Below are 24,789 nucleotides of genomic sequence, written 5' to 3' on the forward strand. Positions count from 1 at the left end.
GATTTTCCAGAATACAACAGATCCCTGGGTCAACAATAGCTTGCATTTCAGTTCTCTAAACAATCACCGTCTTCATGTGCATGACACCACCACAATAATTAAAAACAGTGTTTTCTATTAAGTGGCAAGGTGCATAGATTTGTTAAGTTCCTGTTTTGTTGTGCATGCTTTTTGTTAAAGGTCATGGATACGAAACATGGGAGCATGATTGTTTGCAAAAGGCTGTATGGAGCAATTTAAGGGTGTGTTTTTCACGATACTAGTAATAAGGATAAAGTGGGGGTTAAGGACCTTGCTGAAAAGCTCATGAACATGTAATTATCCAGCTAGTGCCTGAGCCAGTGACCTCCTTGTGTTCACTCCTAGATGTTTCCTGAGTGCATTCGCCAATAAGAGACCCAATTCCACCATCTCCTCAGCAGAAGCGATTTTTATTGCACAAGCTGCATTATGCCGCCAAACTGTATTTAAAGTACATTATTTTGACTCCACGTCCCACATTATCAAATCACATGGAGCCAATAGCACTATAAAAAAAACTAGTTACATGAAGTTTTTTGTCCTGCAACTGATTTCCTATAAAACGTAAACAGACAAAAATTTAACAAAAACTACATTGCTCAAATCGCTGATGATAGTGCTGAATTCAGCTGTTTAATTTATTTTGATTTACAATCAAAAAAGATAAAATATAAAATACAGTAAACTCTTGACTTAGCAATGCCGAGTCTATTGTAATTTAATTTATCATAGACTGTGCAAGTTAAATACCAACAATCAACCCGCTTTCTGATCTTTGGGGATATAGATTCTGGGTTTAACCTGCAATCACACAGAAGTATGACAAACGGTCCCCCAAAAATAAATGTGCTTCTTCCCCCCCCAAGACAATGCTTATCTGCTGCTGCCCTCCTCTTCATAGGCAATGGCGATTCCTCTCCTTCCCTCCACCGCCTTCACCACTGGCGTTTCTCCTAGTTTCTGATCCAGCCCCTGCCAGCTCCGGCCAGATAAGAATGAGGCTGCAACAGCAAAAAGAAAAAGAAAAAAAAACATTAATCCAGACCAGCAAGCTTTTAAGTTTTATTTAGACAAATTGAGTCAATGCTAGATGCAGAGATGTGTTCATTTTTGAAAATCAAACTGAAAAATAATCCCTCTGTACGGAGCAATGTACGGGTGTACATGCAAGGGAATGTCAGAAGGTGGGGTGGAGGCTCAGTAGCCAGTCCTGCGGCTTACAGCCTCCTGGGTGAGCAGTTTGCTCCCAGTGCCCACCTGTCACTCTGCGTGTGCTTCATACTACAGGCAGAAATGTTGCTGCAGCTCAACTGAACTGAAATCAGCAGTTTGGCAGCACGGTTGCCTCAAACCTCCAGGGTTTGAGGTTCAAATCTCACCTTTTCTGTGTGAGTTTGGATTTCCCCATATTGCATGGCTTTGTGACCCACAGTCCACATAAATGCAGTCAGGTTAAGCTGCCTTCGTAAGTAGTGTGACTGCATGACTGTGTGACCCTAAATGTTTGGAAGCTGGACTGAAATGTGAAGTTTTAACTTCCACAAACCTGCTGTGTTTGCATGTGCCAGCATCAGGCTTTGGTTCTTCTGCACCACAGCTGATCCAGGCACAGCGTCCTTTGGCTCCAGGGAAGAGAAACCATAAGATCGTAGAGCTCCAGTGATGAGCGACACATCAGTTGTCTCGCCGTCATCTTCATTGACGTCACTGCACTCTATATGGCTGCAAGCTCCTACAACAAAGCAAAGTGGTTCAAAATATTTCATTATTTTCAGCCACTGGCGATATTTAAAAAAAATAATAAAATCTTTTCCATTTGTATGAAGAAAAAAAAAGTATGTTTGAGGCCTTTTCCGCCACGAGAAAAAAAAAAAAAGAAAGAAGTTTTTGGAATTCTGACTTAGTTTGAATTGCATGAAATTATTTCTTGTAATTCTCAGTTCTTTTCTAACAACTAAAACGTACCTGGAGCCATCACTTCTGCTCCCTCTTTAATGGTTGCAATGCATGTCCTGTAGCAGACAGGAGCGAAGTGGCAGGCAAACACTGCTACCACAAGAATAACTGAATAACTCAAACCAAAGCAACTAAGGCAGTGCTAGTGCCAACCAGTTCTCCAAATGTAGCAAGTTAACGTGAAATCCAAATTAGCCTGCCAGTGGATGACATTATGTGAGAGTAACACATTTTTTGGGATATATTCCTAAACGGCATCCTGCAGAAGAGGCGGCACCGCCTGATTGGCGGAAAAAAGCCATAATTGCAAGACTGGAATCAGCTGAGAAAATCCTGAGAAATTAAGCAAACTTTGTTTTATTAATGTGGAGGAAATGGACTTTCATAAGTATAAGAATGGGAAACAGGAATGTGCTTTTTGCATATCCCAGCAAACTCTACTTTAATAACTTAATAACTTTAATAAACTCCTGAGCAAAAAAAAATGTGCCAAAGCTTAATGTTGCGCAATCTAGGTTCGGTTCATTTTTTGCCCAGGAGTGTGGGCACATATGCAGAGGTGAGACTGAAGCCTGGGGTCTTCACCTGAGTTCAGGCTCCGTGATCTACCTTGCATCCCTGGAGCATTTTTCAGGAGGGGTTAAGAGCCTTGCACAAGGGCCCAAAAGAAATGTGATAACTCTGCCAAGCAAGGGATTCAAACCAGTGACCTTGCGATCACAGACATAAAGACCTAGCCTTACTTACCAGGCAACAGATCCCGAAAGTCTATTATGTAATCCCCTGTCCACTCTCGTTGGTTGTTGCAGGCAATCTCCATTTCGAAGGGTGTCACCACTGGGCGATAGAATTCGCTGGAATCCAACAAGGAGTTCTCTGGGCAAGCCACCAGCACGAATATGTCAATCTCCAGGAAGTTTGCCAGCTTAGCCACATTCAGTTTGCCCATGGCAAACATGTAGCTCTTCTTACCAGCTTTGTGAATTATTTTTTTTAACTGGTCAATAATATTTAGGTAGTTAGCCACACCAAGCGTGCCAACCAGAATGCCTACAATGCTGGCATCCTTTGCTTTTTCAATCAGGTAGTATCGCTTCATCAAAGCTTTGTTAATGTTGATTCTCTCAAGCCTCCCTACCATTGTCTCAGGGTCGAATGAGCAGAAAGAGCACTTGTTCCAGGTCATCATAAAGTTTGTTAGGGTGACCCCCTCTTGTCCCACATAAAAAATGCTGTAGTCCTCAATACTGCATCCTTCCTTTAGGATGAACTTTCGGCCATATTTATGAACAAGCCTGTCACCATATAGGGCTGATTCAGCTTCTGTGTGTCCAGTGTCTTCGGCTTGCCTAAGTATCTGTCCATAACTTTTGCAGACCACACCATCCACATTTAGGATTGAAGCGATCACATTTACATATTCGGGCTGCAGGAGCTTCAAAAGATCATCTGAAGATAAATATCAAAACAAGTTAATTTCGTCAGCACGTGGTCTGAAGAATGAACATGCCAAAGGCAAAGTAACAGACCAGACTATGTGATACGCCCTAAAGCGGTAAAATGAAATTAAATGGATTAAAAATTTAGTGAATGAACTGTACAGCTAACACTCATCTATCTTCATTATATGCTTTACCTATGATGTGAGAATAGACGACATCATAGAGGACAACCACGTGGCTCTGACGGTCAGGGTAAAGCTCTTGGAAGGCGATGGCACATCTGAAAGGGTCAACGGGCCTCTTTCCAAACACATAGATGAGGGGCAGCCTTCGCGACGGACTGAGACAGGCCCGTCCGTAATGCACAATGCACTGAGCCCCAGCGTGCTCGGCGGCGACCTCGTCCACACAGCAGCTGCAAAAACACATGCACCACTCAGTATATTAACTCCATCCTTTCTATAGACTAAGACAATGTTTCTCAACTGGTGGGTCATGACTTCCGTTGTGAATCACATTTTAATGACCAAGAAATAATATGGGTTCAGAGTTTAAACCAATTGAGAGTCGCTGCTCAATTACCACGTTTCCACCTACATGGAGCCGGTGCTGACGTCTTGTGTTCCGTCTCTATTGCCTGTATCCACTGTTGTCTCCTTTAAGGCAGTATTTCTCCCCAATGTGTGTGTATGTGAAAGAGTTTATTCTTGCTCACTGTTTTAAAGTTTTTTATTTTTACATTTTGTGCTATTGTAATACTATCTCACTATCTAATGACTAACTAACGACACAGGGGAGTGCCTGCAGTGGCAGCCTCTGCACTCTGTAGTCACTGAGGAACGCTTTGGTAGCTCCTTAATTCTGGCTGCCATCAGGGCATACAGCCGGGCCTTAGGCGGAGCCAGCCAGTCACGGGCCCGCAGACTGCAACAATACTCACGTTCCCTTCTTTTATCCAACCATTTCATTATTTAATGGAACCTGTACTACAGATTTTGCACTGTTGTGGTCTGTACACATCCATTCTGCATTTATTAAGTACACATGACTCTTTGCACATTATAGCTGTGTTTCATTCTGTAAACACGGTAAGATTTACTTTCTACTTTTTTATTTTAATTACCAATTTCTATTTTTATTTTCTAATTGGTATAAGTATACCAGTGACTGTTTGCGTCCCATTGTCTGCTGCTGCTGTAATGCCCGAATTTCCTGGATTGATTGACTGACTGATTAATTAATTGAGAAAGAAAGAAAGCATTCATCCATCCATCCAGCGTGACATTACATTTCAATATAACATATAATATATACCATGTTTACCTGCCATATGAAGTGTCTCCAAGAATATATAGCTTTGCACCAGTAGTTTCCTGAAGCCTGGTTGCTATTTGAATGGAATCCACTAACAAATTGTCTGGGAACTGCAGTGCTACCTAAGAAACAACAGCACATATGTTAAAAAACTTTACATTTCAACCAAAGTCTTTGCACATTAAATGCAGTTACAGTGAAGAATATGGGAAGAATATACATGAAAAATAATATTTATATGAATGAATTTCAACATAAGAGTAACCGGCAGCCAAGACCCAGCAGTTGCACAGTCGTTTGACTCTTCTAAACACTCTAAACAGTAAATATCCCGTAGCCTATCACACATTTCTCCTGAAAGTTTGCTCCACTCGTGACTGGAAAGTCTTTTATTTCTCCAATATTAGAAGGACACCTTGGTTCCACTGCTGACTGATATCATACCATATGGTTTAAATAGATTTTAGATAAGTACTAATTACTGGCTCCTCCAAAACAATATAGTACAGTCAAATTCAAATGTATTGCAGTCAAATGGAAGAACTGCATATCCCTCAAGTGTTAAAGTGGCTGGCAGAAAAGCTATTCTAAGATTTGTGTAGTCCAGACTCACCTTATTGAAATTGTTCTCCTGGATGAAATCACAGGTCTCCTTAATCTGGTAGCTTTCTTCAAGGCTCTCTGCCTTGGTGGCCCTGACCACCAAGTCCACAGTGAGGCTTTTCTGGATGGCATGAGAGCCATCACTGCTGAAAGCAACTGACATAGTTGCTACTGAAAAAGGAAATTTAAAAATAAACAGAACGCTTTCAACACAATACAAAATTCTATACTTGCCTAAATCAAACCTATCAAATGACATATCATGACCATGAAGGCGGATTACATAACATTCTATCTCATTAGATATTATATAACACCAAAGAGCTGTTGTGACACTATTGCCTCACACAGGTAAGGGGTGTGAATCCCAGTTCGAGTCTCTATGTGTGTGGAATGTACATTGTTCGCAACGGCCCTTGTGTTGTGTTTCTTGCTGTAGTCTAAAGACAAGAAGCTGGGTTAATTGGCAAGATCTGCTGTGTATGTCACCGATACGATAATTCCGGGCCGAGTCCCCCTGTGAGTGAGCAGACTGGCTTTACAGTCAGATACGCTTTGCACCTCGCGCAGGGTACGGCTCGAATACACTACAATAAGCAGGCTTCACACTCAGCTTTAAGAGTCATCTGGAGTTTGCCGAAAACTCACACGCTATCATTCCCCAATTTTGACCACCAAGTTGGAAATCTCAGGAGAGCCGCTATTCGGTCCATCTAAATTACTGTTGACGGTAAGTCAGCATTTTAGCAATTTAACAAGCAATTTAGTGAATGGGTTAAAACAGCGTTTTAATATTTCTTAAATGTGTTGTGAAATGTTTTTAAACTAATATTAACTTCTTTTAACATCCCTGCCCAGAACCTTGCTAATTAAGTCTTATACTTCCCAAACGTCACCAATTCTAATCACTTTCACAGGTGAAATTTAGCCAGACTACTCATTTCATATTTTTGCCGGTTCCCCTCTATTCTAGTGTTTTTTTGGACTTAAAGTTAAGTCTCGATCTATGCATTGGGTGATTAAAGCTCAACCACCCTGCACCTTTTTGTCTACCTGAATATGGAATCGTAAGAGTGTTATAAAAAAGAAATAAATCTATAGAAGGAAAAAAAAGCTCAACGAGAAACTAAAGTGCAAATAAAAATAAAATACATGCTTTTTCGTTATTGCGTTTGCTGTTCCTAGAAGGCCCAAGCTATCAGTTAACAGGCATCTGACAGAACTGGCAAAAAAAAAACGTGCCCAAATAAAGAAAAGTAACTATGTAAGCAGATAAATAAATAAATATAAAACAAAACAATGAGGACACATACAGAAAACACTGACTGATGTTATTGCCGATTAAAAAATAATAATACATAATAAAACGATGATGATAATAATAATAATAATAACGATTCTACGCCCCGATTTCGCACTGACTACTCTATAATTTCATTTTTACACTGCAGAAAGTTAAATATAAAATAGTAATCGATTAAATATGTATTTTAATGTAAAATTATGCGCAACTCTATGGTTGCAATATACGTATCAGAGCCAGTGAATTATTAAATTTTACAGCCAGTGAGCTATTAAAATGGCTGCCTAGACTTACACACAACAAAATGTAATTACCTGAATCATGGCAAACAATGTTGCTAGAAGAAAACTGGACAAATATAACAGAACAGACATTTCTGTAATAAACAGAGAAGCATCCCCATAGGTCTCACATGGCATTATCGCCATATCAAACAGAATCACTTCCGGGGCAAAAGGGAGCGAACTATTCAACTGACGTGACAGTAGGCGGAAGTCTCTGCGGTGACACTCAGAGCCGTTGAAAGATTTGATTGGAGGTTGGCTGATCGTTTATATTTATAAACAGATAAAGCACTGAGGGGCTTAGGGTAACAAGTAATTTTATTTTTTAAAATGAAATAAGTATTAATGTGTCTTACTTATATGTAAACAATTGACTTATTTGTCCTCTTCGTGAGATAAACACCCTAAAATTTCTTTTTTTTTCTTTTTTTTCTGTGCTACTTTTGAGTTAAAGTGCGTGTAAAAAGTGTGTAAAGTGTTCTGGGGGACTTTTCAGAGAATTTCTCTTTTGTCTTGCAACATAAAGTGAATGTTAAGATTAAGACTTTACTGATCCCAGGGGGAAACTATAGTGCATTTTAAAGACATTTCTATGTTCTGGATGGTATGTGTAAATTGTTTACCAAGTTTCATCAAAATCAAAAATGGTGACACAAAGGCCATTTGTAGAATCAAAATGCAATGATCAAACTAGTAAACTAACATACAGTTTTAACAGTAACTAGTAAACTAACATACAGTTTTACAGTTTTAGAACAGCAAATAGAAAAAAAATACGCTGGTGGTTTAAAAATGAAACATTTTTTACTTTAACTTTCATAATCACACTACATTTTGAAACTGGCTGATTACAGCATTACTGACATTCCAGTTGCATCAGCCAGCTGATGAAGGGCATTCTCTTGCAGTCGCAGCCTCGCACTGTTACCTGTATGCTGGGGTTTGCATGTTCTCTGCAGTGTTTCTGCAGGTTAGGACTCTGCGGCTGTGATAAGGAGGCTGCCGTTTCCAAACCTCTGGTCAGCAGAGAAGTCACATCATGGGCCCGTGAGTAAGGTCCTTAACCCCCAAAAAATGCTGCATGGGCACTAGAAAAGTAGCTGACTCTGCACCCAAAGCCAAGTGGGATATGGAAAAGCTAAAGAATTTGTACAAATGGCAAATAAAATATTTTCCTCGTATCTAAAACAATGTAGTCAATGCAACTTGATTTACTTCTGCAACCTTGTTATATAATGGATATTGTTATATCGTGGGTGGTGGAGTGGCTCAGGGAACAGTACCGTTTGGATCCCGCTCCCTCTCTGTGTGAGTGTACTCTCTCTGCAATGCGCCGGCTTTTCTGCAGTGCAAAAGCATGCAGTTCAGTGAGTCAGTGACTCTAAAAACACCTGTGGTGTGCGACTATGCCCTGTGGTTGACTGGCATTCCAGAGTGAAAGGCTAGCTTGTATCTTATGGACCCTCTCCCGCCCCCCAATGACCGTATTGATTAGGGGTGATTCTAGAATCATTTAAGCCGGGGAGTATAAGAATTGGCATAATTCATACAGAGGAGTCAACCTTATCATTAGCCAATGATTTATTTTGAATTGATGAGTGACACGAGAGGGGGCTCTGGGGGTCAGTCAGCTTTTGGCTGGGGCCAGTGCCCCTGCAGCCCTGCTCCTGTACATACAGAAGATGCTGTATACGGGTTATTATATAGCTCATGTGAAGTTAATGTTATTAAATAAAATTAAGTTAGTTAAGTGAATCAACACCGTTCAAGCTGGGTATCAGCCATGATATGGACAATAAAAACTGCCGTTTAGGAAGCTGGAAATTATTGTACTTTAATAAAACAATGTTGCTGCTATCTAGAGGTTTGCTCTGCAGAACATGCCGCAAATGTTAGAATCAGCAGGAGAATAGATATATTCAGGTAAGTAGAGGAATTTCACGGCACTGTGGATTTTTGCTGAAAAGCAGGGTGGTACAAGAATAAAGGAGTGTTAAAAGGAGAGCAATGCCGATATGGAATTTTCACTCTTGTTTTATTAAACATAGAAAGTTTAAAGCAGCACAGAATAACACAAAGAACAATGAGATTAGAGCAGCAATTCAGTCTTTAAATTTCAGACATCCCATTTTAATTTTTATATTTCATGTTGGACTCTGAACTTCACAAACTGCAATACGTCTTGAATATAATGGGAAAACACAGACTGGATATTTATTATCAATCATTGCACTGTGGAATTATCTGAATCAAATGTAACCATATCACCATTAATTTTTGCTGTTTCGTAACTGACCTTCCAGCGTTCACTTACTGTCCGTGCTTCACAAACATAGACACAAATGCATTTTTTTACTATAGAGTCAGTTGCCTTCAGACAGTTATGTCATTATTATCTAATCAATAAATAAAATTTCATTATTTAGCTTCTATAACCACTTAACAGCAGTCTTGTATTGATGAAGTAGTTTTGGAAGTTGGATGGCAGGAACAAAGCAATGACCTTAATTGCGCTACATTCAGGTGACTGTACTTGGATTAAACATTCACTATAATGTTATTTTTTTGATCTCTCAAATGAAACCAGAAGCTTTTCTTGCGCACACATTGATGCATTATTGCTACTTTGCCTCTCAGGGTTGGGTTTGTTGTTCCCGGGATAAATAATAATAAGCAAGTACAGTCAGAAGATTGTAGCTGCAGTAGCTAGCCTATTAGCAGCACACGCTGCTTCAGCGTCTCCTAAATAAGGAAAAGGTTAATTTAATATGTAATGACTATTTGCTACCAACAGGGGGAAACAAACCACGCTACAAATCATTTGCTGGAGTTGATTTGTAATTCACTGGACAGATAGTAGTAAAGTGTTTCTTCACGTATTTTAAATTGTTATTTCAACAACTTGAACAATGTGGGCTATGTTGCAGAAAGTTGAGGTGGACATGTAATATGACTATACAAATATGACTGTACAAATAAAGCAAAAATAATAAATACATATAAAACTGTGCCACAGAACTTATATAAAACATATATCTGGCCCAGAATATGGAAAATTATTTTTTTTTTAACACAAAGGTTACTTATATACCATAAATAAAAGCACTAAATTGCATTTCCTAGTAATTTTCTAGTCACTTTATTAAGTTCCTGCATTAAACACATATGAAAACTACAAGCTCTTAAAGAAACAGAACATTTAGTTAAAAATGTGCCAATAATACTGTTGTCACATACTGTACCACTCCCAGACTAGGCTGGTGTCAGTTTGTGCTTTCAGTTGAACGTCCCATCGCTACAGTTGACTTGAAGTTCTTTGTTTTTCATTGGGGTTTTCAAGCTATCCCTCTTTGGGGAAGAAACCACGTTGAGATATCGAGTGAACATTCTATTTGGATTTCGTGTTATGCTGTTATGCTGCCAAAAAGCCTACAAAGTCCTGTATTTTATATGTATTCTACCTATTTTACTTTTATTAAATTTCAAAGTACAAATGTCACATTTAAATGAATTAAAATGTACGCAATTCACTTTTTATACGATCGCTTCCCCTGCACAATGAAATACAACATTAATAAGTTAACATTTGTTTAAAAAAATACAATAAGTGTTCCAATACAGCTTTTACAAAAGCCTACTATATCTCCTGTGTATAAATGTTCAACAGTCTTTCATTTAGAAACATTGTAAAAAGCAGTATCTATAGAAAATATTCAGCCCCATAACCTTTTCCACATTATTTCTACTTAAAACATTCACATTGTAAATGTGTTAACACATTTAACCTCCTACCAAATTTACACTGCAGCCGTTTGATGAAACTAGAAAATGTTTACTGTGAAACAACAGTGAAACAATGGGAAAATAAAATAAAATTTAAGTCATGATTTGGTAAACTATTCATTGCTATAAACTAATAGTTCATAGAAATAACTTTGGCAGCAATTTCACAGCAAAACTCCACTAACAGGGGTCTTTGGTGGAAAAGGATTCTTTAAATGTTACAGCATCTTCTCAGCTGAAATCGCCTCCTTGACCTCTCCCAGATATTCATTCTCTGGTTTGTAAAGTCACTCCATTTTTGCTGTGCCAGCATCTCCAGGTTTTTACAACAACAGGGCAGTCTTTGGTTATTTGCTGACTGGAGCATGTTTTCCTCAAAGATTTGGTTGGATTTAGTCCCATTCATTTTCTGTGCTACACCCAGCAGAAGTTCTGGAAACGCGATGTTTACACTCCACATTTCACAGCTGAGGTTGTGTTACTGTTGCTGTACTGCGTGTTGTCTGTAGCACTATTCACTATTATTCAGCAAGCCCAAACCAATTTCATATAAATGGAATCCTTTCAGATACATTACCTATGGACTTTGAGACTTTGGCTTCCACAGCTGTCTTTGGCCTGATATTTTACTATAAGAAGAGGATGATCCGAGGAGAGTTTGGATAGTGCTGTATACATTCTTCATCTATCAAAAAAACTTGTTTAATATAAGATAATACTGTGCACCTGATCTCAGCCATTTTAGTAGTTTATTTTGGACCACAGAGACAGGTGATGCAGTCATTGTGTTTTGAAATTTTTATACAAATGAAGAGACTCTTGATCTCAGCAGCATATCAGATGAGATGAGTACTAGTCTAATGAAGCGTTTTCAAACTTTGCAATTCACAATAGTTTCACTGTTGTTTCATAATTAAATACTTTATCCTTAAAACAAAACAAAACCAAAAATTAGATTTATATCTATAAAATACTTCAGTTGAGGAGGTGAATATTTCCTACAGTCACTGTGAATTATCATGTATTGCATGTGCTTACATTCTCTCCCTAGGTTTATTTTTTAGGTTTCACAAAGTGCCTTCTATCTTCACCGGCACCACAAAATGTTTGATTGAAAGTGATTATTCTAATCCAGCCAAATCAAACAGACATGGGTGCAATATCATCTGTGAAACATCTTGTATTCCAAATAGAATATCATGCAACAGAACTTTAGGAGAGACAAATAGCATTACTTCAAAGCTGGTGTGATATACTGTACCTCCATTATGAGTCAAGAGACGGACTTTAAGAAGCCTTGCAAAATATGGTGGTTTGGATGCGATTTGAAAAATAGAGTCTAGATATACAAAATAATACATTTAACAAGAGGTCAATGATGTCAATTTCTAGGCCTGATGTCCACAGACAAAAAAAAAACAAAAACACTACTTTCCGAGGCATTTGAAATCCAGAAAAAATTGATAAAACATGTATATGAATATGCTGACTGCATATGCTTAAAAAAAGAAAGGAATAGATAAGATAAGACAACTGAAAATAGCAGGGAGCTGGTTGCTGATTGGCTTCCTCACAAGTAAACCCGTCTCAGGTCCCCCGGAGACGTGATGGTGTTACACTGTGGGCATAACTTCTTGGCTCCCTGTAGGAATGGTGCAGTGGACACTCAAATGAACAGAAACCAAATACCATCATCATCAGACGGTATCAGACCGGGTGGGGTGTGCCCCACACAGCTCTGTACACCGTCAGATCTCTGGAACATGACAGTTATGAAAATACTGCAACATTAACAGTATTATAATATTGATACCTAGCACTGTCTTACAATTAAATGTCTAAATACAAATACAAAGAGAACAGACTGTTGAACGATGTATGGTAATAACTATAGCTACCTCATTTTGCCTGCTGTTTTTAAAACTGTAATCAGTCAATCAAAAAAGAAAACTAATTGTTATACTACGTTCAACTGTTATGTTTTTAGATATGTTCTGCTGTCCATTTCATTACTATTACTATGTGTGATGTTTGCACTAAGAGAGCGAGAGCCCACTACCTCATTTTGTGGTGCATGCGCACAGACAAGAAAAAGCTCATTTTGAATTTTCAATGATATAAACAATGACTTCAATCTAGTTAAATTCTCCTAAATTTGTGGCTTGTCTTACCAGAGTCCTTAGCCAGCACTCTTCACAGTGTACATGCCAGCACTGTATGGAAGTCAGGGGTATTGTGTAGGCGTCCTGAATAAAATCCAAAGATGACAGGCCATTAGTTGGGATATTCTACACCCAGAAGCATAAATAAATGGCAGCAGAGCTGAAGGAGTTTCTGAAGTCTCTACAATGAGAATCCAGCTTAAGTGGGGGTTAACCAGGCCTACTGAAAACTGTAGGTTTTACATCTAGCTTGGGAGCTCTACTTAAACTAAGGTCGATTTAGTTATTGTTTTTTTTTAAAAAACAAACATGAATCCGCAGTTTATTTTATTGAATGGCATCAAAGACGCGCAGTTTGTTTAAGTTGGAACTTCATGTGAATGCCAGTACAATACCATATACCGGCTGAAATACTACACTGGAAAGTTCGACATTGTTTCTTTACAGATTTCTATTTTATACATAATTATAATAACTCGGAATTATAATAACTATAATGTACTCCGACTTCTTTGGTTACTGGTTCAGTTCTTTGCTTTCTCCTGAGTTTGCCTGTTCTCTACAGGTTTATATGGATGTCCTCTCATAGTCCAAAAAACATTTGATTTGGGTAGATTGATCCAGCTCAAAATAACCTCCCTGCTTTAGTTCTTACTTAAAAAGTAGTTTTATGAACTTCCAAAGCACTGCCAAGTGTCTTAAAAATTATATAGCTCAATAAAACGTAATTTATTTAAAATAATTCCTGAGAACTGTGCATGAGAGTTTGTAGTGTATCCATTTCTCCTGATATTCCACTGTAATTGGTCATACTTTATCATGGTTAATGAAACATGTTTGTAATAGTTTCTGCTTGGAAAAATTCAATAGTACAATTAGTGCACCATTTAATTTGTCAGACAATTGAAGCAATTTTTGTACAATGAGGGAGCTGACATTTGTAGTACCACAGTTGAACACTAAGGGGAAGCACAAATCTAAGGATGATAACTGCAAACTGCACATTGCACTAGTGTACAATACATACCAAAATAAAACTGCTAGTGTGTTATAAAAACAAAGATATTTTATATAAAAAGTCAGTTCTCTTTTCGTTGTCAAAATATTTTTCATGATTAATAAACAAATCAAAATAATTAAAACTAAGTAGTAATATCAAAGATTGTTGTGATTTATTTAAAGTGTTTTCGTTTTACAGTAGGAAAAATAACTATATACAATTAATGAACAAACTCACCATGCAAATGAGACACTTATATCGGTCTCCTCGTGACAGCTGTTTCTCCAGCTCCCGAATGCGAGATTTCAGGGCTTCAAATGTAGTCAGAGTGGAGTCGTCAATAATCCTGTGAGGGTGGATGAGTTTCTTATCAAGACAGTACATGGGATCAATCAGAATTATGAGATCTGCTACTTTTTCATTCCTTTCATTTATACTCTATCAAAAATTCAAATGGAGGGATATTAACTGCCTCACACAATAATTTAAGTTTATTAAGTTATAGAATGGAGATTAAGGATTTATTTTAATATTTTAATTGCACCATCAACAACAGTGAATATACTGTAGAATACAAGCAATTTTATTTCTAGGTGAAATTCCATGAATCCATCTTTTGAACTACCTACACCGTGGACGGGATTCAAACCCATCATAGGGCGTATGCAGCATGGAGATGTGATTCAGATTCAAACCCAAACCCAAACCCTAACCCTGATGGGGCTACCCACTAACCCACATTGCCCTTTGGAAATTCCATTATCATTTACTGGGAGTTTTTGGAAGGTGACTTATTGTAGTAGGTTTAGTGGAGGCTGATTTACATAAAATCAGAGTTTCACAAGAACTTCTCTTGCCTATAAGTGATATACAGTATATCTACAACAGGCACAATCACACTCATTGACTGTGTTACTTAACTGAGTTAAGTGCCATAAATTAAGAATTTAAACAGAATGCTGTTTCGATTTTCCATTCCAAGCCAGCCAGTTACCAAAATGATGCCCTCTTTAATCAAAAACCTTACTGATTGTTCAAACTCGTAGCTACAAAACAACTTCTATTACTCAGTTCTCTTCATCTGGAATATATATGTGCAATGGTTTCCAAAAAATAAGAAAAATTAAACACATCGCTCTGACACCATGTAAAATAAATTGTCACTTTCATCTGTTAAAAATTAAAATATATCAGCTTAAGACAAAACATTGAATCAAATTTAAAAGCACAGAGGATGGGGCAGGGGACACCTACAAGTATATGTGCAAAACCCTAACCCTAACTCCTACCCTGCCCTAACTTCACCCATAAGTAACCAAACAACACAGAAGCCTATTTTAGTTTTTCGAATGCAGTCAATGCCTCCCACAAGGTCGAAATAAGTTTTTACCACATAGTGCTGTGAAGTAACAGCACCACCTGCTGAATCTATAAATAAAGTGTTACTGCATGTTTTCCAATATTTATTTGCAAATTTCATAAAAGAATTTCTATATAAATCATATACAGAATACTATGCAGCTGAGAAGCTACAGTAAATAGTGCTTGATAATACAGCCCCCTTAAGTAATTCATTGTCACTCCCCCATATTTCACACAGGGGTAAATATGGATTTAGGGAGCTTGGGGCTCTTTTGGGAGAGAAGACATCAAATCACTCACTCACTCACTCACTCACTCACACACACACACACACACACACACACACACACACACACACACACACACACACACACACACACACACACACAGGTTTGTAATTATGTCTTTGTGGGGACTCTCCATTCATTTCTATGGGGAAATCTCTAATCCCAACATGACGACCTTAACCCCACTCAGCCCTAATCTTACCCATAAGTAACCAAACAATATACGAGGATTGCAGCATTTTTAGTTTTGATTGAGCTGAAAAATGATCCCCATAATGTAATATAAACATAATCTATACACACACAGACACGCACACATACATATATTCATGTGTCATGTGCAGAGCTCTCCAAGCTAATAACAGTGGTGACTCTGAAGAGGAGAGGTCCTCTCTGTGTTTATGCTTCCCCTGACAGCAAACAGCTGGAGTGATTCATACTCCCGGCAGGCTAAAGTGTTTAATGCCCCCACGACGTGCTGAAGGAGAGAGAGAGAAAGGAAGCAGCCGAGACAGGCAGCAATAAATCAATGGGGGTGTCTGGCTTCTGCTACTGCATTTAGAAACGCCATTCTGGTCACCGCGAGATGCACCATGTCAACCTCATGCACACACGCATGGACAGACGCAAACGATGCTTTTTTTTAGTCCCCTGTCTGTGTGGGTACATTTTCTCCCCCGTTTTATACTTTTATTGATATAACTTTTTTTCGATTTTGGCCACGATGACCACCTTTCATTTCACTGCAGGTTATAGCCTGACTGTACACTTTGCATGTGACAAATTAACCTTGAATCCCATGTGTAAAATGCCCACGTACAATGTCAGAAAGCACACAATGGCAAATGTATTATTCTCAGGCCACCTGTTTCTGTGTTTCCCTCTTGTGGCTGTCCTGCAAAATATTTACGTGACAATTGTGGTGCAAAAAAGATGCACTGACTCGCATGTAATATTATGAATACGACCCTAAACTAGGTGCAGAACAAAGGCAGGGCTGATATGGAATGTTTGTGTTGACTGCACTTTGAAGTCGTTTATACCATGAGTTCATATTATCTATAGCGAAAAGCTTTAGAAATTGTAATATGTAATTCAGGACATGATTACGGAAGATAACACTGAGCACCTTTTTTCATATCAAAAACAAGAAAAAGGCAAAAAGTAAACTGACACAGGGCAGATGACGGTGTTCAGACAGTCGATGGTTCAGATCCTGGCAGAGTGGTGCTACCGTTGGACCCTTGAGCAAATCACTTAACCCCCAATTGCTCTCGGGAAACTAGCTGACCCTGTTCTCTGAATCTCCCTTTTATGTTGTACTGGATAAAACCATCCGGGAAATGTACTCATATTTATTTTAATATAACTTTCTGTCATATTACAAGATGGGCAGAGAAGACAAATATGAGGCAGTTTTTCTACAAGACGACTCCAACGACTTTCAAGAAACCCTGAGCACAGCAGTGAGGTAGATCTGAATGCTTTCTCACCCTGGCATTTATTTGTGGATGATCTAGCGTTCTCCAACACTTCAGCAAGCTATAATGTAAACCTTTTGCCTTCTATGTTTTATGCTGAACTTTAAGATGAAGAAAGGTTTGCTTTCTTCATCTTAAAATGGCATTTCAGGATATCGGCAGACGAAACTCTGAGGCTTCCCCTAAAACGCGAGATGCTTTTGCATGCTTGTGACAAATTGCATTTCATGGGTTGTGATGTCATAATGTTACTGCATTGATATCTGTGCTTGAAAAGAGGTTTACACTGAGCTCTGTTAACTTTGTTATATCTAAAAAAATAAATCTTGATACAGATATTATACACACAGCTACATACTGTATGGAGTTTACTAAAATAAAGTTTAAGATTTAAGAGAATTTACACATACACTACTCACTATAAGACTGTGCTATAGATTCTAATATGCTATAAAAATTAAACCTTCAATAAGGATGCTACAGAATCATAATAAAATACTAGGTACTATATGACATAAATTTCCAAGCATCTTTTAATATTTTGTGAACTAAGGGGCTTTTAATACCTCAGTATGCATGTCATGGCACCTCAAATTTATTATCTCCATGTTAGAGTAAAAATTATAACAGTAGGAAAATGGGATAACTGAAAAAAAGTATATTTACATACATTTCTTAGACTGATAAGATTTATATAATTCATCCATCTTCCAACAGGGGGAGCTGGAGCCTGTAACAGGCAGCACAGGGCCAAAGGCTGGGTTTGAACCATGGATGGGATGCCAGTCCACTGTAGAATATTTCAGTAATACTGTATTCCCAGAAAATGTGTTTCTGGCCACAAATGACTGCAGAACACAACATCTAAAGAAGGAGTACTCAACAATGTGGGGCATTTTCAAGTGCAGCTGATATTTGAAAGTACATTTCCATAAACTTTTATCATTTGAAAGAGGTGACTACACTTACTTTTTGATGTGACTGGATTTACAGGTTTTCTGCGTGGGGTCTGTGCAGAGATCCTGCGTGCTGCTGTCCCCCATACTTGTGGACGGCATGTCTGCAGAGAGGAGAAGCCTTTTAAAAGCCTCTCATAAACTCCAGAAACAGTTCACACTTCCAGAGCTGTACAAAAATCACATTTGCTTAGAAGTGACTAAACAGACACAGGTGCTTACCATCGCTGGTCCGTTTAGAAAATTCAGATGTTACTCTGCTACAGGAACTGCTACCACTAAAAGACAAAAGTGAAGCGTTTACTTTAAAAAAAGGGCATAGGGGTATTTTTAAGTTTTGCTAAATGAACTGTGAAACGGCCAGTGTCCGGGTCAATATGTGAGAAAAGTGGAAATGCATCATTGTCTAAATTAATGATACATTTGTGACATCTGTCATTTTTGGAGAAAACCATTAAATTATCCCATAGTGAACTGTTAAATAACAAAAAAAAAAAATCCAAAATCCAATGAATATATAAACAAATATAATATGGAGGCGATGCTATATACTGTACATCTTGACTTGATACATTGAAGATACATATGAAGCAGCTGCTATTGCGATACGATACAATTGTGATGTAGTATGAATTGACACGATATGATGCATCACTAGACACGCCTCCAACTCCCCCAAGACTTGGCCTAAAATGAATTACACCAATTGTGAGCAAAATAAATTATATGAAATTAATAAAGCAAAATGATTTAACTCACTATTCTGCATTAATAAATCTGATTTTACAGATGCAAAAAAATTAGAAGAGGTATCCTGAGTTCATCCAAAATCGCTTCCAGTTTTTTGTGTTACTCATTTCTCAATTTATGGGTGTGCGTCTGAATAATATAGGTTTTTTTTTTGTAAACTGTACTCTGGTTCTCGTTTCTCATTAATGAAGGGCTTCTTCCTTGCTTTATGGGACTTCAGTCCTGCTTCTAGTAGCCTGATACGATCCTGTCCTAGCTGTGCACTTCTCGCACTTAATGTTTCCTGTTCCTTTGCAAAGTCACTTGATGTCATCCTCCGATTCATGAGGAACTCTTGGATAAGTAAATGGCCATCGCTGGCATTCTGCTGTTTACCTGGCTGGTTTCTGGTTGTTCCCAGTGTCTCCTGCTTCATTTTATTATTTTGTACTGCCATCCTAGAAATTTTGAACCTGCTGCTCAGTGTAGCCTTCTGCCACAGAATCAGAACCATGATTAAACCAGGATTTACAAATGCAGATTTGTTGAAAAATATAGAGTGCTCTCTTAATTTTTTTCCACAGCTGTATGTGTGTATATATATATATACACAATTAAATGCGGTGGCCAGCCCAAGCCAGGGGCTGAATCACTGTTTTATATATTATGTAGCCTTTTAATGAAATGCATTTAATTATAAGCATCATTATTCTTTCATACACTGATGTATGTCCTTACATGCTTAACTCACAGATTAAATTGCTTAAATTGGTTTTTAAGTCACATGAAAAACATGACCCAGGGAATACGAAACCGTGCCAATTACTCATACCTACAGCTGGTTACAAAAAGTGTATTATGTTCACAAGTGTTTTTGTAGCAATTTTAACCCTTCCATCCATCTTCTGCTCATATTCCTCAGGGTCACGGGGTGCAACTTTAACTTTACTGTAACATTATTTAATTAATTAGGTTGTCAGAGATTACAGAAATTTTTATTAAAACTAGGGAATAATTTTTTTTATGGAATTTATATTTAAATATCTACACTAGTATTAATTGCTTAAACAACAAAAAAATGTCAAATTTTTAAATAGGTGATTCATTTGTTTAATGAAATCGAATTAAAAGTGCATGGGTCACATAACCTACAAAAATAACAGCTTATGTCCAACATGGACAAACTACGTCGGCAGTCACAAGTAGAAGCTCACTGACGAGGACGGATGGATACTTAACGGGATAACTGCTAAACACCACAAAAGTAAGGCACCAAAAATCGCAACAGAACTAAAACAATTCCTCCGTGTCCCAGTCTCAACAAAAACTGCAAAAACTTCACACGGCTGGAATTTATGACAGGGCTGATCATCAGAAACTACTTGTATCAAAGCCCCAGGAACAAAGATACATAACCTGGCGTAATGACCACAAAAGCTAGACCCCTGAGCAATGGAACGCAGTAATATGGCCTGATGAGTCATATTTCACACTATTTCCTGTATCCAGGCGGGTTTACAGTTGTAAAAACCCACAATGTCTGTTGCTGACTGTTGAACATGGTGGGCGATCTCTAGTGGTACGGGCAGCCAGGGGCAGCAGGGGAGTCATTAAGTCCTACCATTTCCCTGCATGTCTGTATAACGAGCAAAGAATATGAGGGCATTTTACAGGACCAGGTGCACCTTATGGTGCAAGCACATTCCCCCCGGTACTCCCATACTCCATGATGACAATGCCCCCCTACACACTGATGAACTCAAGAAGGATTTAATTAACGTTATAATGTCTTCCATGCCACCCCCCGATCACCCAATCTAAACATCACTAAAAGTTTATTGGATGCTCTGGAGCACAGAATATGCAGTAGATGTCCACCGACTTAATTCCTCAAAGATCTGGAGGCTTTAGTTCTTGAAAAACAGTTCAATATCTCACTACAGTTCAGAACAACATTCAATGAAAGAGGCACACAGACTACAATATTAATATATTTTGGTAACACTTATAACAGTCATGTACAATGCATTATAGGTACCTTCGTAATACTTTATGAATGCATTATAATGCATTAGAAACATGGCTATAGCTATTTATAAAAAGGCATAACACATTATACCCATGTCTATTATGCATTATAAATGCTCTGTGAAGTTTTAATCTATAATGCAAAATAAATACCTTCATAATGCAATAAAAGCATCCTTAATTCTTATACTTACCATTATAATGCATTATGAAGGTATCTGTAGTGCAACTAGCTAAAGGTTCAGCTAACAAAAATGTGCAAATTTCATTTAACCTGTCAATAAAATAGGCAATGCATATCTTATCATTTCATAAGTGTGACAAAAAATATGAAACATCTCTAACATTTCTAATAATATAAACGTGTGATTAGCAAAAATCGCCATGTGAACTTTTGTACTGCTGTTTACATTATTATTTTTTTAAACATTTTTTTAACCATATGAAAACTGAGGGAATAAATATTGAATCAAGAATCTACAGGACCAAGTAAACCTGCATATACACCTTTAAGTCAGGATGTGTAATACTGTATATTAACAGCATTGGATTCCGGATGTGTAATATATTAACAGCATTGGATTCCAGATGTGTAATATATTAACAGTACTGGGTTCCGGATGTGTAATAAATTAACCAATATTGACCAACTGAGCCTTGTATCTGCAGTCTAACAATGTGTGGAGAGCATCAGCTCAGATTCTGATGCCTGTATTCAGCCTAATGAATACTCTGCAAAATTATGTACTGTTGGGCTTATGGCTTCTCAAGACCCAGGTTCCATTATTCTTGACTCAGTTGCTCCGACAGTGAGCAGGAATAACCCGGAGTGCTTACTTCAAACTGGCCCCCTGCAGAGCTTCTCGCCTCTGAGCCTCTCCCAGCTCATCTCCTGAACATAAGATCACGTCCGTCTCGCTGTATCTTGGTGTAATATGGTCAGGGAACACACTGTTTATAACGTGAAAGTCTCATTAATTGCTAACTTAATTTTTAAATAAGCCTTTAAACAAATGATTCTTAAGTAAGGATTATAATGTACTGAAGGACTGAGCTTATATACATGTCAGATACAGATACAAAATGTGTTGCTTTTTGGATGACTGCTCTGGGTGCTATTTTAGCATGTTTGTAAAAATAAATCTTGATCCATTTCCCGACATGTTTACACTTTATTTCTCAGGACATATGAGCTATGCCCCAAAGACTGTTGTACTACCAGTATGGATAAAAAAAAAGGATACTGTGTTTTCCCATACTCCAGTGTGTCGTCCCCATCCACATCCAGGTCCACGTCACTGTCAAGATTCTCTTTGGAGTTGTATGCAACAAAACCTATAAATGACCAGTGATGAAAATGGTTAGATCAAGTACTGCATATTTACAGTTTAACTTTGCAAAGAATGATGGATATAATTGTTTAAATAATGTTTATTGTAATATGAAGCCTATATGGCTACCTAACAAAAAGTATATAACAGTCAATCACATAGTATCGCACATCTTCTGGAGACTCTCTAGCAATGACAGTGCTAAAGGGAGAATTTATCAAGTCATTCATAAGCAGAACAAACCTTTCCTTTATCCTGAAAGCACCTTCAGGGAAAATCTTTGCCTTTACATTTAAATTTGTCCATGAAATTTAAGAGGTGTTCATTTGAAACAATACACAAAAGAATTTGAGTAGAATTGTTTGGTATGGGATCACATACGGAATGCGAATCAGGAAACTTTCATTATCCTGGACAAATTTGTGATTATAAACTGCACAGTACACCAATAAACAAAAGACAAAAATAGACAATATAAGAGTACCACGTATAACAATTTTGGTAGAACTTTGCTTAAAGCAGTCATCATAATGCATTATAGGTACCCTCACAATGCATTATAACACATTCATAAAGTATTAGAAACATGGCTATAATGATTTATAAAAAGGCACAACACATGTTTATTATACATGCTCTATGGAACTCTCATCTACAGTATAATGCATAATGAAGGTATCTATAGTGCATTATAATGGTCAGTATAAGCCATTATAATGCATTATAGGCTGTTATAATATTTGTTACTTTATAAATCTGGTAACAGATCTTTCAACACACAAATTTACCATGAAGTCAAACTACAAAGGATCATCTTTGGAGTTTATGCGCTTTTAGAAATAGCATATTGGCCTTCTCTCCATTCTCTATGACCTGCCCACTTCACAGTGTGGCAGGTGGAAGAAAGGCATACAAAATAACTAAAGCTAAACTCAAACATGTGAATCCACAGCCATTCGCATGGTCATCCAAGAACAAGTGCGACTCTCACTGTGTACAACAGCAATAGCAAACCATGCAGAAGGCTTATTACAGAAGGGCTCTTAGCTTATCTCCTTCCAACAGCAGCACTATAAAATGCCCTTTCAATGGCTGAAACACAAATAAAATGCATCACAAACGTCAGCCCGTTTACAATAGGACATTTGTTTTTAGTGATCAAATAAAAGAGACCTATTAAATTTTATGTGATCCCAGGGCCTGTGAGGAACATATGTTCGCAATAACGAGTTAGTATAAATAATCCTACTTGCTGCCTGCAGTTCCAGACGATATAACGCAATATTTCAAGAGAATTCTTGAATGCATAACAACTGATGGTAGCACCACTGAATAGCAGAGTCGTAACGTTTTATGTATTTCACCTACATCTACGCTATTTTCCCCCAGGTTCCCCAGGTTTGGAGTGTGTGCTCATGCATGTGTATGAGAGAGCTACTGTATCTACACACTGTGATTCTAGAACCCAGACTGAAATTTTTACAAATGTTAAAGATGATAAAACAATACATGTGATCATATAAGTTAAAATATGCACATACAAATACACATATAAATATCCTATTTATGCAAATTTAGCAAAAGTGGGAACACAGCACAATCTCCAAAACATGTCATCCAACTCAGCCAGATTTAGTTTTAAACAAATACGAGCCCTAATATATAGCTATGTAGTAATATTATTGTAATATTAACATTACCAACAACATCAATGGTCAATTTAATGTCATTTATATGAAAATGCATTTGTTTTATTAATTTTAACATTATAAAATTTCTTTCATATTTTTCTTTATTTTGCAAGTGATCTGTTTACTTTGATTCCGTTTACTTTTTTGTGTGCGGAGGGCAGAAAGTCAAACTTAGGAACAAAAGAATGATAAAAAATAAAACCCATTTTGGCTCAGAATTTATTTTCAGAAAATCAATATATCGTAAACATCTATTTTTGGGAATAATATTTTTTTCTCCCTGTTTTGTCATTTCCTTGTCTTTGATAAAACAATTAAATAAATACAAAGACTACTCTGTCTGCTTGAGAATTCTATGTGGATATAAATTTGGTACTCCATTTATATAAAAACTGTAAAAAAATCTTTTAACTAAAAAAAATTGAGTTTCAGAATTGACTGAATTTCAGGTCAGTTAAATTCATTAGGAGACGACAAATGACAGCACAGTGAAGGTAACAATATTACGCCTTTCATGAAAAGAAAAATGTTATACTTGTATGACAATTGAGGGTTCCAGCCACGAAATGCATTTGACAGGAATGATGGGTAATTTATTATTTGGCCTGTTAAAAATGTAATTGCTTTGCAGCATGTGGCATCAGCTAATGTCACATACTTATATATATATATATATATATATATCTATCTATTATATAGATAGCTTGTCAAGAACAGTGAAATACATATGACAGATTTAATTTAATGTGCACAATGTCTTGTGTACATTCAGTTCTAATCGTGATGTGTATATCTGCGATAAATTTCCTAGAAAAATATAATAGAGGGATTATGGTTCTTTATGAGATTCAATTACATCTGTTGCTTTACTTTAACTTTTGAGTATAATTTCTATAAGTAATCCTGAGACCCTCTTCTGCTCGCTTCTTAATTCAGAAATAAAAGGATTCCTTGACACACTGTCAATTTCATTAAAATTTATTTCTTGGGTTAATTGATGTATGCATTTTCAGAAAAGCAGTTAGTACAAATAATTTTTCCAGCAATGGCTGTGGA

The 24,789-nt window shown here is 37.4% G+C and overlaps 2 protein-coding genes across 2 annotated transcripts in view; both read right to left on the reverse strand.

Annotated features, from left to right (window-relative positions):
* Positions 1 to 412: 412 nt before the first annotated feature.
* dph2 (diphthamide biosynthesis 2) lies at positions 413 to 7,088 on the reverse strand. The gene is made up of 7 exons (XM_049016608.1): positions 6,954 to 7,088; positions 5,347 to 5,507; positions 4,743 to 4,855; positions 3,614 to 3,834; positions 2,725 to 3,426; positions 1,568 to 1,753; positions 413 to 1,022 (listed from the first exon to the last, which is right to left on the reverse strand). Exons 2-7 carry the CDS (start codon positions 5,497 to 5,499, stop codon positions 895 to 897), a joined length of 1,503 nt encoding a protein of 500 aa, XP_048872565.1. The 5' UTR covers positions 5,500 to 5,507; positions 6,954 to 7,088; the 3' UTR covers positions 413 to 894.
* Positions 7,089 to 8,991: 1,903 nt separating this feature from the next.
* rnf220b (ring finger protein 220b) overlaps positions 8,992 to 24,789 on the reverse strand; it is a 100,446-nt gene continuing 84,648 nt past the window's right edge. Inside the window, exons 9-15 of the mRNA XM_049016497.1 lie at positions 21,956 to 22,046; positions 21,549 to 21,635; positions 18,177 to 18,232; positions 17,968 to 18,058; positions 14,106 to 14,214; positions 12,878 to 12,952; positions 8,992 to 12,348 (exon numbers count right to left, since the gene is read on the reverse strand). Of these exons, the coding sequence (XP_048872454.1) occupies positions 12,277 to 12,348; positions 12,878 to 12,952; positions 14,106 to 14,214; positions 17,968 to 18,058; positions 18,177 to 18,232; positions 21,549 to 21,635; positions 21,956 to 22,046 (581 nt within the window). The 3' untranslated portion in view covers positions 8,992 to 12,276. The remainder of the gene's footprint in view (positions 12,349 to 12,877; positions 12,953 to 14,105; positions 14,215 to 17,967; positions 18,059 to 18,176; positions 18,233 to 21,548; positions 21,636 to 21,955; positions 22,047 to 24,789) is intronic.

The sequence above is a fragment of the Brienomyrus brachyistius genome, chromosome 1 (assembly GCF_023856365.1).
Source record: "Brienomyrus brachyistius isolate T26 chromosome 1, BBRACH_0.4, whole genome shotgun sequence".
In the NCBI taxonomy this organism is placed as follows: Eukaryota; Metazoa; Chordata; class Actinopteri; order Osteoglossiformes; family Mormyridae; genus Brienomyrus; species Brienomyrus brachyistius.

Bases quoted from the DNA above. Each gene is read 5' to 3' on its own strand.
- dph2 (XM_049016608.1), bottom strand. From the start codon at position 5,499: ATGTCAGTTGCTTTCAGCAGTGATGGCTCTCATGCCATCCAGAAAAGC. The intron at 3,427-3,613 runs GTAAAGCATATA...ATTTATCTTCAG, and splicing joins CGTCTATTCTCACATCATAG to ATGATCTTTTGAAGCTCCTG. The intron at 1,023-1,567 runs GTTTGTGGAAGT...TTGCTGTTGCAG, and splicing joins GGCACATGCAAACACAGCAG to CCTCATTCTTATCTGGCCGG.